At 34.4% G+C, this 14,619-nt stretch overlaps 1 protein-coding gene across 1 annotated transcript; it reads left to right on the top strand.

Annotated features, from left to right (window-relative positions):
* Positions 1-1,678: 1,678 nt before the first annotated feature.
* Positions 1,679-3,319, top strand: LOC120625054 (alpha-(1,3)-fucosyltransferase C-like). Its single transcript, XM_039891963.1, has 3 exons — positions 1,679-1,977; positions 2,076-2,630; positions 3,019-3,319. The coding sequence occupies exons 1-3, from the start codon at positions 1,679-1,681 to the stop codon at positions 3,317-3,319; spliced, it is 1,155 nt and encodes a 384-aa protein (XP_039747897.1).
* The last annotated feature ends 11,300 nt before the right edge of the window (positions 3,320-14,619 follow it).

The raw sequence follows: 14,619 nt of genomic DNA, 5'->3' as shown, positions 1-14,619 counted from the left end.
TACTAGTTTATAAACGTTTACTACATTTGTATGAATACTGTAACACCCAATCAGTTTCTTAACCATTCCTATTTTAACTAGCCTCGTATACTTTTCTGATTCAATACATTTATACACGAGTGCATACCCAGCACAACTCCCGTTAATATCGCATCGGGGTGTATATTTTTGCTATAAATTAAACGTTGGATACGTAACGAGTTTTTCATACGACAGTTGGTTAAACTCGCTACTTTATATTGCGAAATGAAAAGCATAAATTACGTAAAAGCGGGGCGCACCCGTGTAACTACGCTAGTATATCATAAACAAAGTTAGTATAACTTACATGTTCTGTTTTCAACGGAAATACGAAACTAATTGTTAATTGCGTGCGTATATAGAAACCAAACGGAAATAGTCAAAGAGACGATGTCTTACTGGCGCGTAGAGGGTACATTGCCGAAGATCTGTTTGGTATGGAGTATAAGGATTGAAGAACTTATAAATTACACCATACAGATTCTCCTGCTTTACGCGGAGTATAGCGAAATAAGCTAATTTTCATAATATATTATGGAGTTCTGCAAAGTAGCGCATGCTTCTATCCAGTGATTTTACATTAAGAAGTAGTGACAACATATTAATAGTTCGACAACCCAGCGTTTTGAATCTAGGCTCTAGAGAAAAAGATAGTGCTAGCAATGAGACATGAATAAGGCTGAATAATGTTTTTTTTTTTCTAAGTTTTACTGCAGATCAAGACAATTTCGCTTTTTCGGTGTCCAAATATTGTATCATCGTTTTCTAATATTTTACGAAATATTTTGTATCAACATACTCGTACAAACAGAATTTTAAACATACAGAACCCTCATTCAACCGTTATTGCATGAAGTAAATTTTGTCCAAAACAGTAAAATCGCCCCGTGCTAGTCCGACTTCACACCCGAGGAATGTTGCTTGCTCAACATTATTTCTCATTTTCAAATTTTATGGTAAACGTTTAGAACATTAGTGTAAAATAATTACTGTCAACTAAATGGAATGAATAGACTAAGCCCATGTTCGAGAAACACTACAAAATTGGAGTGGTTTTTGCTTCAATATTAGTCATGTACACGGTTTCTCGCAAAATACACAAAAAACCAGTATCAAAGTTATTTCATTATTCCTTAGGGAAAATTGTAACAGGTATGCACACAAATAAACACAAATTACATCTTCAGCCAGAATAAACATAACTTCCAACATCTCTCATTACAAAAGTACAGGAAAAGCAAAATCAAAACAGCATAACTCCACGGCACACGCGCATTTCTACGAAAAATTCCCAACTGGTAGAATTATAAACAAACAAGAAATAATCAGAAAGACAATATTTAGAATGACATTCAGTATCGAAATGAACTTGTTTCGATAATTTGTTACATGAGTTAAACAGCTGTAAATTAAAAAAAAAGTATTTAATTTGTAATGAGAATAAAAGGAAATAATAAAGAAAAGCATTAAAATGTACAACGTCAAGGAAATTGTGTTTATTAGCCCCTGCAGAAAAACTCATATCAGGCTGTGTATTTACGCATCGATATTTGGTTTGTCCTTTTTATTTTTATGGATAACACACCTAATATTAAGCAGAAACTATTTCTTGGAATGCCAAGTGAACAGATTCCCGACCGATTTGAAATACATACTGATGTGGAAGCCTTTACATGCACTGAAAAAGACGGTACCTTTTCTTAAAAATGCAAAAGTACCTGAAGGACAAACAGTATTTGTCAAGCAGAGATGCAAATACATAAATTGTTACATAACATACGATAGAGATTTGTTAAGGGATAGCAATCAGAATTTAGATGCAGTAGTTTTTAATGTACGCGATATCGTTAAAAGAAGTCGTCAAAAAAAGGATCACAAACTGGATATTTATCCGACGAATCTAAAGAATGGAATATGTATTTTTGTTCAGGTGATCTTTGTAAATAAATATCTTCAGTTTGATATTTAATATCAAACTAAATAAATAATAATATTCTTTGTAAATAAATATCTTCAGTTTGATATTTAATATCAAACTGAAGATATTTACAAAGATCACCTGAACAAAAATACATATTCCATTCTTTAGATTCGTCGGATAAATATCCAGTTTGTGATCCTTTTTTTGACGACTTCTTCAACTGGACTTGGACATACAAACTCAACTCAGTTATTCCACAAACGTTAATTAACATTTACAATGCCAATAAAGCATGGGTTGGACCAAAATGGAATATGACATGGGTTCGCAAAATGACACGACTAACAAGAAATCTTGATCGATTTAACAAGAAATCTTTCAATAAAACTAACGCCGTAGCATGGGTAATTCCCCGATGTAAAACCAAAGAGAGATATCAAGACTTCATAAATGACCTTCGGAGTGAATTAAAATCATACAATTACAGTTTAGACCTTTATGGCGCGAGTGGTAATAGAAAGTGTCCAAGTGGAAGTATCCAAAAGTTCCTAGAGATGATAGAAAAGAAATATTTTTTCCAACTAGTCCTGGAAGATGCATTCGCTGAAGACTACGTTTCAGAAAGGATGGTTAAAGCTTTGTCATATATAGTGGTACCTATTGTTTTAGGAATATCAGAATACAAAAGGTAAGCTTTTCATATCTTATGTTTCTTTTCATATGTATGTTTATATCGTGTTAATTTTTTGAGAAAGGACAACTCACTTCAAATGTGGATACCAACCCGACCAGGCCACCAGCAAACAAGCTTGGGAGGTTTCTAGTTATTTTATACGAAGTGTGTATAATGTAGTCTAGGGAGCTTAAAACCATTAATATATATTTAATATACATATATGTATATATGTATAATTTTTTTTCTCTCTCGCAAAAAAGAGATATCAATAGAGGGTATGTATGAAGTGCACGCCACTGAATATTCCTGAAGTAAAATATGCTAACTACTTGATCAACGAAGCAGATCATTATGTAACCCTATTCATCATTTAACCTTATCAATAACTATTTTCTTACAGCTTCCTACCTCCCGGCTCGTACTTAAACGCGCAAAGTTTTGATATGAAAAAACTTGGGGCCATCATTGATTACCTTATCCAACACCCCACCACATATTACTATTTCTTCGATTGGAAGAATCACTACTATTACACAGCACATCCTAGGTCTCAGATGTGTGACCTATGCACCAGACTAAATGGAAATGAGACCACGGGCACTCCGACAAGCTATAGGCATTTTCGAAAATGGTGGAACCCCGACTATCGAGATGCGTGTAAAGAAATGAGTATGAACAATAGATTCTACAAGAATTTTTAAAATGTTATTATTTATTTGTATAGATAAACAATCGCTAATGATTTTCATATTACCAAATGTAAATGTAAATTCTATTGTTTAAACATTAAATTTATCTATTCTATTAGTATCTCATCGAGTTTTACTCCATCTACGGATAAGAACATTTATATCACTTGCAGTAAGTGGTATAGAATAACGCTGATTTCGCTTTTAAAGTTATAAAGCGGCACTCTTACTAGTTTTATTTAATGTAGTAAATCAAGTATTCATCGAACATTAATATGCATGTTTTTCGAAGTTAGGCCTTGACTGCAATCTCATCTGTATCTTCAATAAGATTTCATTTAAATAAGATTTCAAGCAAATCTTCAGAAATCTTATTTGCATTGCTTTAAAGATTAAATTTGCCTACAGAGAAAGAAATTGACCAGGTACTTTTTTTGTTAGGTATTATCAACATAGTATTTTTACATTTTACTTGGCACCGACTTGAAAATGTTGTACCAAATGTTTATTTCTTGCTTTTTAGTTGTTAAACACTGTCGGTTTTTATGGCAATATCAGGTAACTATGATAGCTTGCTTACCTGTCAGGGGTATGGCAAATATATTAGTCGATTCCCATGCGGCATACCGGAACGCTTAATCGGTTTGTGTTATATATTAAATAAATATTTAGTAATTATATTATATTTAATATATATGCAGTATTTATATATTGAAAATATATTAAGGTGGGATATCAATATTGTGATAGCCTAGTGGGTAAGGCTTCGAATTCCCATTAGGGGGAAGTAGGGACGGCGAGACGTACGTTTTCAGTTACGTGCATTTTTAATTTACATAATTCAATAATACTTACTTTAACCAGACTTCCTTTCTTTAACGGTTAAAGAAGACATCGTGAAGAAACCTGCATGCCTGATATTCTCCAGAATGTTCTAAAGGCCTACCAAATATACTAATACGCACTTTGCTAGCGTGGTAGACAATGGCATGAACCCTTCTCATTCTGAGATAAGACACGTGCCCCTCTAGTAGGCCGTTAATAGGTTGATGATGAAGATGATGGAATATCACTTGATTCAACGGTGAAGGAACACGAAAAGATAGGAAATACAGGCCTGGGAGTTCTCCAGAATGTTCTCAAAGGCGTATGAAGTCTACCAATCCGCACTTGGCCAGCGCTGTGGACTACGGCCTAAATCCCTTTTAAGAGAAGACCATTGCCCTGCATTGGGCCGGAAATGGGTTAATGAAATTACCCCGAAAAGCTTAGCTCATTACTATCTAAGACAGCATTACTACCAGAAGAGATTTCAGCCAAACGCTTTCCAGTAGTTGAATAAAAAAAACATCACAAATGTAACTAAAAGTTATAAACTACATAGGTCCGAACTCTGATATACGAACTGTAACAAATACTTATCACTTATCCCTCTTCAAATCAGATTAAAAGGTTCCAATATTATTTTAGGGCCACATCTGCGATCGACAACTCAAGTCAGATTTATTATTGAATACTTTTTGTGCTCCCTCTTCTGACGAGGCAGTGATACGTTATCAATCTTCTTCAACTTCGAATATTGTATTTTTGTCATTCAAAGATTCATTCGTTCATTCATTCAGAGATTGCGATCGTTAGTGTCTTATTAATATCTTACGTCAATACAGTATCCAACCTATTGCTCTTTTAGTCGACCTCCAGTGGTAAGCGCTGTGTTTCTTTTAAGTAGACGGTCCGGTTTCGGTCCCGGTAGGTTCAGTTTCGGATTTATAATTTCTGAATTTTCTCTGGACTGATCTTGTGGGAGGCTCTTAGGTCGCAGCTAGTTACCACCAAGGCGTGCTGCAAAGTGACTTAGCGTTAAGGTACGATGTGTAGAAACCGGTTACTACTCCGGTCGTAGACTGAATCAGCAATCAGGTGAGATTGCAGTCAAGGACAGCTTTGTAGTGAAATACAAAAATTTAAAGAATATCTTAATTTACCAATTAAGTTAAATTTCAAATATTTATTATTAGCCGCTTAAAGTCAAAGTCAAAGTCAAATACTACTTTATTCAAATAGGCACATAAATGGCACCTTTGATACATTCATTACATACAAAATGAGTAGTAGTGAGTGGTGATGGCGAAAACTAAATTCGTTAACTTAAAACTAATGCTGCGAGCGTTCAAAACGCGCCCTGGTCAAAAAAGAAGCCCACAACAAATATTGCCGTGTGTTCTTTTTGTTATCACCATCTCACATTGTCATTTGAAAATATTAAAGAAGCAACCTGGTTAGAGCAATGTAGTTTACACCCAAGCTTTTTCATCGTTTACGTAATCCTTTAAACTATAATAGGAATTTTCTGTAAGCTTTTGCTTAATACAAACTTTGAACTTTTTTAGAGACATCCCCAAGATATTAACCGATAATTTATTGTTAAATTGTATATATCGGAGACGGTGTCTTGCCGTCGTTTAAAAAAAGATGCTGAACCGCTGACCTAACTTGGGTCACCGGTTCGGCCGACTACACTGTTCGTTGATATTAAAATCTAGTTCAAAGCAAACGAGATTAAATGCAAATAGATTATAATTAATCATAAATTGTAAACCAAAATACAACTTATTTGTTTCTTAGAATTATTATAATTATTCTATTGCGTCTATCACGCTTGCACATTTCTTCAATAAATGTTTCTGCGACCGGGTCCGTCTTGTCCAAAACTAGCCACCACGTGATCGACTCCTATTGGTCGTACTCGTTCCATCAGTGATAACAATCATTTTTGAAACTTACTTATTCTAAAATTAAACAAATTACAAATTACATCGAAACATCATTATAAATTAAAGAAGTATTTAGCCCAGATTATGCTGCCAGTCAAACAGCAAAATCTTTACTTGGAGTTATTAACATTTCACAACTAATGTTGCCATCTATTGAAACGAAGCTACAAGTTCTTAAAAAACTATAATCTTACTTATTTATTACAAGTAAGTTATTGGCAATTAAATTACATTAAAAATCATTAATAAAATGATGATAAAATTTAGGTTAGATCTGAATGGCAATCAGACATAAAATTCATTAGGAGTGTTTTATCGCTGAAATTGCCATCTGTTGTCACAGCGTAAAACTATCTCACAAAGTGTAAAAGTTATTTAAATACATTACCAAAGCCAATATCAAACCATTTGACTTGAAAGAATGAGGTTTTACGTTACAAAATAAGTTGCGAATTAAAATTATTAAATAAAGTTGTTCAAATAAACGTCGCTCAGACTCCGCGGCGACATATACAATTTCCTTTAAATGATCTGCTTATTTTATGTAGTCTAGTGTATTGCACTGCAAGATTATTTTTGCTTGTAACGTTCAAATTATTGCAGTCACATTCTCTTAAATTTTGATATTTCTTTGTGAACACACATTATCTTTTCAAATATGTATTGGCTATAGACTGTCATTATTTTAACATCTTTAAATTTATCTCTCAATGACTCTCTTGGACCCATTTTATACATTGCACGAACAGCCTTCTTCTGCAGCACGAAATAGTGCCAATATCAGCAGCATTACCCCATAGTAAAATTCCATATGACATAATGCTGTGAAAGTAACTAAAATAGACTAGCCTAGCAGTCTATATGTCTGTCATGTGGCCTATCTTCATTACCGCATAGGCAACAGAACTAAGCCTGTTCGATAAATTATTTACATGAAGCCTGGGGCTTCAATTGAGCCCTCATGTAAATTGAGGCCTGGCCTGGAAAGCTTCAGTCTTTTTATTTATTTTGCCCGCAATTTAGTATACCCGGAGAAGTCCGGGTACTATCGCCATGTTTATTTCTGCCGTAAAGCAGCATGGCCGTGTTCCGATCTGAAGGCCGGGATGGCCGGCCTAACACCTACTCCTCAGGTAGTTGGACACAGCGCGGTACATTGTAGGACGTGTGAATTGTTGCTCTGATTATAGACGATGGGTGTCCACTTACCATCAGATCAGGTGGGCTTGATCCGTCAATAATTGCTATAAAGAAAAAATCTTGATCCGACACAAGAATCGAACCCTAAACCTCACGATCCCTAGCAGAACGTGGTAACCACTAGACCAACAAAGCAGCGTGCCCATAGCAAGGCATAATTAAGAAAGCAATGATGACGACTTTAAGAGCTAGTTACCTAATAAATGTACAAGTTTATACAACGGACCCATTTAAATTTAATTGAACCACGGAACGTGTAGTGAGTCAATTTCGCAGCAACACAGCGCCCGTTGACAGGTTTAAATAATTGATAGCATCCCAAACGTGTGATCGTACTCGCCGCAGTCACCGCACAACCACTGTATATTTGCGTCAAATATGTATGAACAATTACCTGCGACGTCTATTGTGTTATAGGTGTCGAAATATCACTGAAGAATTTACATATCACTACGTGATCACGGTTTTATTAATTAAACAACTTTCTAAAAAGTGAAAACGATTTTTTGTAATTAAATTCAAATTCGATTTTGCGTACTCTACGCAAAATCGAATTCGAATCGAATGTTTCAAGTAGTTGCAGGTGAAGTATTAATTATGACTTATTTGAGAAAAACTTTATTATTATAAAACCTGACATAATTAAAAGGCTGAATATAAAATTATCGAATCGAAACTTTAAAAGTTAAGAAACAATTTTTTTCTGTAAATTCATGTTAAAAAAACATATTTATTCGAATTTTTTTGTTACAATGCAATATTATTATAAAATAACTGACATAATCAAAAAGCTGAATATAAAATTATTGAAATAGAAACTTCAAAAGTAAAAAAAATGTGTAAGTAAAACTGCTTAGAAAATTTAATTCATTTCATTATGACTCCATCCGATAAAAAAAAAGTGAAGAAACAATTTTTTTCTTAGTTTAAAGTGTCTTTTAAAGTCATATTAAAAAAACATATTTATTCGAAATTTTTTGTTACAACGCAAAATTACAAATAGGCCAATTTTAATAAATTAATTTAAAGTATGTTAACTATGTATGGTAACGCTTTTACATCAAGGCCGTTCTCCCCTAATGCCATGACTATGTAACTGTCACCAAGTTCTGATGAATATTCGAGGAGGCTCGACTACACTTGGGCGAGTGTGCCACAGCGGCGGAATTAATTATGCCAGGTCAGGCTCTTAAAATGCCCTGGAGATGGTAGGTAATCTTATATTATAATATTCCTAGCTAAATCATACATTTTTCATACAACATACTTATATGTCGTATGAAAAATGTATAGTTTTTCGTCATCGTTTTCGTATAGCATTCGAAAAGAAGTTTGTAATGTTTTTGAAAACTAGGTCGCATTGTTACTTATTTTTTTTAATCTATTATTTGAGTAATAATTATTACAATTGTTATTTGTAATGTCCTCCTTCCTCGGGTATGTTATTTTTTAAATCATGGTTGATTAGTATTTAATTGGACTAGCATTTAAAAATTCGTAAACATTTGATAATTAATTAGAGCTTTCTATAATGCTATATGACCCTTTCTTATTGCGGGAACCGTGCCGTGATAATGCTATAATTATTATTTTAATATCTACCATTGAAGCACTTGTTTATATTAGTTTTGAGCAAAGGTCCTTTTAAGAATTTCACGGGGTCTTTTAATGCCTGTGGCTAACTATTCCCTCAGTATCCCCTCAGTATTCCCTGGTATCAATCCGGTAAATGGGGAGTGTACGAATACTACATTTTCTAGTCCCGAGGAGCGTTTCGGTCACTATGGAACTCCAATGTCCATAGCTTCTTTGAGCTATGTAGAGCAGAGAATTGCCTATAACACATAATGCAAGCTGAGCGTGACTGAGATATTACTACGTATGAACTGGATAATTAAACAACCAATATAGCACCAACTCATTGGTGTTAAATGTGAAAAGAACATCAGTACATCACGACACAATCTGGTCTTGCCGACTCAACAGTACGATTTGACTAAAGACAACAAAGAAACCCTAAGTTGTCGGTAGGTATTTATGCATAACCGTTTTAAAAAACGATCTGACATCGTTTACATTATATCAAAAATACGACATAGTTTATTCTTAATCCGTTGTATTAAATGAGTATTTTTAAAGATGGCGCTGCTTGATTTGTTGGTCTTCATGCCATTCCTTTTTTTAACGATGCTGGAGATCCATTTTTTAAAGATAAAAAACGTTTTATCTATCATTGTTCACTCTCCACGCTACTTGAGTTAGTTAGACAGACATAAATTAAAGATCACGCCACAAGAGACTCTTCAATACACAATTGCAAAATACACAGTTTTGCAATTGAGACAATATCTCTTGAGGATACTCCGGCAGATTGAAACGTTCGTAGAGAGTGTATATTGGGAAATCTGTGCGGTGCTGAGGGAGTGAGCTGTGAGTTTTGTTTGCCTGTCTTGCTACATGTTTGCAATAGTGCATGTCAAATGTTACAACACACTTGTCTTCTGCAAATTCATCATGATAATTATCAAAACATTACCGGCCATCCAAAGCCGTCCAAAAAGAAATAAAAATTACTTCTTACTCGTATCTTTAGAAAAAACATACGAAATAAAAGTTATTTTCATAAGAATAGCTGTAACTATGTATAGGTCTAAGCAAAGACTGGAATCTCTTTCAGTTCGATTTTGTATGGGACTGAATCTATTCGTTATAGATCATAGAAAAATAATTTGAGGTTTAAAGTTAAAGTAACTTTTAAGGTAGTTTTAAAATGTCGTTCGTAGAAATTACAAGCTCTTAGACTACTGTAGTAACTACAAGCTTAATCAGAGTTTTTCTGTTTACAAATTTCAGTACAAACTCAAAGTAAAAAAATTGGTGGTCTTTCTTCCCCGTCGCTCAGTCGATATGCTAAGCGGTCGATCACGTTAATTTTTAGAAAGTAATATATCATTTAATAATCGTAAAAGCCCATCAAACAATATTAGAATAGCGTGTTGTACCCTGCTAAGGAAAGCCTGACGTAGGTTAATAAGCTGATGTAAACGATGTTTTTTTGTGTGATCCCAAAACTGTATCTGTAATTGATAATAGTATGTAAATTCGATTTAAAAACTACTTCGAACGATCTATAACCTTTCCTTTCGGAGGTCCCGAGTGCGAGTTTTAAATATTACAGGACTTAACGGTGAAGCGAAACATCGTGAGAAAACCTGCATGCTTGGGATTCTCCAGAATTTTCTGGGCGTATGTAGTCTACCAATCTGCACTTTTGCATAAATGATGATAAAATTAAAATGAAGGTTAGTAGAACAGATACATTACTTTTCAGTATACAAAACTGTCTACACTGGAAGCGGTGATAGATTAGTTAGGACTTCAGCTTCACTTTTGGGGGCCTAGGTCGAAAACTTTTCGTTCAGTTTTGTGTGTATTTTAAGAAATTAAAATATCACTTGCTTCAACGGTGAAGAAAAACATATTAAGGAAACCCGCATGCCTGAGAGTTCTCAATAATATTCTCAAAGGCGTGTGGAGTTTACCGATACGCACTTGGCCAGCTTGGTGGACTACGGCCTCAACTGTTCTCATTGTGGGAGGAGACCAGTGTTCTGTGGGCAGGTGGGCGGTAAAGGGTGTATATGATACAAAACTCAGTGTGCACGGATTGTACTGATACCGCTATCGCGTAAACAACAATCGCACCGCAATTGGATTGCGAGTTACCGAGAAATATCGGGCCGGTGTGTGTTAACGTAAACGCACCTGATGCTACTGCATTGTAATAACAAAACCCCTACTATTTGTATAAATAGGTGTCAAAATCGATGTGAGGTGGTCCCGCTTTCGAATGCGGGTAAGTTATATTTTGTGACGGCCGATTGGCGCAGTGGGCAGCGACACTGCTTTCTGAGTCAAGGCTGGATTCCCACAACTGTAAAATGTTTATGTGATGTACATGAATGTTTACCAGTGTCAGGGCGTTTATTTGTATATTATCAGTTTTTATGTATATTATTCATAAAAATATTTATCAGTCATTTTAGTACCCATAACACAAACTATACTTACTTTGGGTCTAGATTGCGATGTGTGTTTTGAAGAAGAAAATTTATTATAATTATTAATATATTTTATTTCTGTATTTGCTCTGGTCGGGTCTTGTGGGAAGGTTTGACTGTGGCTAGTTTCCACCCTACCGACAACGACGTGCTACAAAACGATTTCCGCTAAGTTGCCGCGTAGAAACCGAATAGGTGTACCACTTAGCAACTTAACCTCTTAGACTGAAGAGATTGCAGTCAAGGCCTAACTTGTATTTAAACAAAAAAAATAAGTAATTTATTTCCTACTTACTAGCTACTAACTAGTTGTTGCCCGCGTTCTTCATCCGCGTTTATTACGGTTTTTACAAATTCTCTGGGTTGTTTTTCCTAAGATAAATAGTAGCATATGTTACCGACCATTCAACTAACTCTTTGCCAAAAAGTTGATAGTTTGCTTACTTAGGGCGTGATGAAAGAACAAACAGACAACACACACTTTCTCATTTATAATATTTATAGACCGCCTTTGCGCATTTTTATTTTACTTGTATTTATGTTTCAATATATGTTATCTTTATCCCTTGTGTGCAATAAAGAATTTATCTATCTATCTATTTATGTATTTACTTAGTGCAGATGGACCCAGCTAAAGTGCCTACGAAAAGGGCATATCGACCGGCTTAATTACTAAACTCTCTTCGTGTTGAAAAAGAGCAATTTGCTGAGTTTCTTGCCAGTAGAATCTGCTTTCACCAGTAGATTCACTACAAACAGACTGCCTTGACGTTTCAAAAGGGCTTATAAACTTGGACCTACTTTAAATAAAGTAATATTGAAATTTATTTATTTTTTATTTCGAAAAATGCGCGGTTCTCCCAGATATTACTGTACTGACTTTATATTAAATTTAGTCCTTCTTTCACGTACCATATTTCACGTTTACAAAATTATGTAATAGGGATACAGTAAATGTGAAGAGTAGTCTCTTTAGGAGAGAACAGTTGGTAGGGGTTCTGGAGAACATTTAGTGCGCCTACAAACCAATACGCACCTGAGACCCTTGTTTCGTGTTAAACTGAACGCTTATTTGCATAATAGTTGTGCTTTCGTTCAGTTCTAGTATCCAGAACGGTACTACTATAAATGATGATATGATGAGACGTAGATTTAAAAAAATAGATTGATTTTATTAATAGTACTAGTTGCAAAACAATGACTTTACAATACACTTGGAAAAAAAAAAATCTTTTGGTGCAGCTCTGTTCGCATCTGTAGTCGGTAAAGTAGTTAGCATAAACTACATTGTTCTTCCTAGGTGTCAGCTGACAGCTCTGGTTTACCTACAATTCTTATTTCAAATTACCAAATTCAGTCCATGTTATATCTACTTTTATGACATTAATCGTATAAATTTATGATGGCAAGTAAGTCAAGAAGTTGCATTAACGATCCTGATATGTTTTGCTACATAACGGTGAGTTTATAATGAAAGATTAACGGAAACCGATTAATGACACGGTAATTCGCTTGTATTCTGTACCTATACTTTGGTATTGAAATTGGCAATCAAGATAAAGTGTGGGTATAAAACGTTGTTTGATATAAAAACAATGGAGCACATATTATACCAAGCAGATGGGAAGTTCATATGATGGCTGATTATTGTTGGGGAATGATGCGTGATTGTCCAGGACAATCTCACTCAAGAAAATCAGCTCACAGAATATACCCAAAATCAGCTATAAAATCATAGGCACCAAAATGTTTGTAGGCCATATTACTTGTGCTTTAAAAAAAAATACTTACCTACTCATAATTCCGAGCGCTGAACGATGAATACGGGTGTTCGGATAAACCCGTTTGGGTTTTTGTTACGCAATAATAGATGTATTATTATGTTTAATTCAAAATGGAATATTTTTCTTATAAGAATAAATAATGAATTCTGGAAGAACTGAGACTCAAGTCTAATGCAATAGGCAACTGGACACTAATTTCTAATAATCTAATGTACCTTCGAAAAATTAAACGATTGTCTAATTAATATTTTGGCGGTCGGTTGGCGCAGTGGGCAGCGACCCTGCTTTCTGCATCTAAGGCCGTGGGTTCGATTCCCATTACTGGAAAAATGCTTGTGTGATGAAAATGAATGATTTTCAGTGTCTGGGTGTTTATCTGTATATTATTAGTATTTATGTGTATTATATTCATAAAAATATTCATTAGCTATCTTAGTACCCATAACGCAAGCTACGCTTACTTAGGGGCTAGATGGCGATGTGTGTATTGTCGTGGTATATTCATATTTAATTTGAGTAAATTTACATTTATTTATAATTTTAAAGCAACAAATAAAACTTTGTAATAATCGTTTTTTTAATGTGTGGTTCACCCCCAGCGAAAACCGGTGCCTGACGTCATCTATGTGTAAGCGAACATTATCGACAGAGTTCTTTCCCCGATTATTTTCTTTTTATCTAAATAAAACTTAGAAAAGTATTGAATGGTTAAATAAGTATTAAAAACCAAATGATCCTCACAATATTAAATCTGAGAAATTGCAGATATTCTCTATATATGAGTCTCGCCCAGTTTAAGTATTTTTTTCTTATTTCGTAGAACAATATTAAATAAAATAAATAAAATAAATATACTATGACAATACACACATTGTCATCTAGCCCCAAAGTAAGCTTAGCTTGTGTTATGGGTACTAAGACGACTGATGAATATTTTTATGAATAATATACATAAATACTTAGAATATACATATAAACACCCAGACACTAAAAAATATTCACGCTCATCACACAAACATTTTCCAGTTGTGGGAATCGAACCCACGGCCTTGGACTCAGAAAGCAGGGTCGCTGCAAACTGCGCCAATCGGCCGTCATATTTTAATTAAAGTGATAAGTAGAAGAAGTAATTGATATTGCGGTATTAAACACAACTCATATGATTTGCTATGCATTTCCATTATTTAGAAGATTTTAAGAAGCAATTTTTCATTCAACCTTTATTTACACACAGATGACGTCACGCGGTTTGCTGATAGCGTTTACGCGGCAATTAAAAAATATTTTTTTAACCAGTTTTAGGTACATCAAACGTAAAAAAACGTTGTATCAATAACAAACTAGGTAATAATAAAAAAAACGTTTTAATAGCCGAAAAAACGTTTGATTGCAGTAAGTAAGCTTTAAGTATTTAAGGCTGTTATATCGAAAACATGCCGCTAATTGGGTCCAGAAGAGAAAATTCAGAAAATATAAAATCCCAAATTGCCACT

This window comes from Pararge aegeria, chromosome 7 (assembly GCF_905163445.1).
Source record: "Pararge aegeria chromosome 7, ilParAegt1.1, whole genome shotgun sequence".
Classification (NCBI taxonomy): Eukaryota; Metazoa; Arthropoda; class Insecta; order Lepidoptera; family Nymphalidae; genus Pararge; species Pararge aegeria.
Note: the sequence above shows the minus strand (reverse complement) of the source record. Positions and strands in the feature narration are given on the sequence as shown.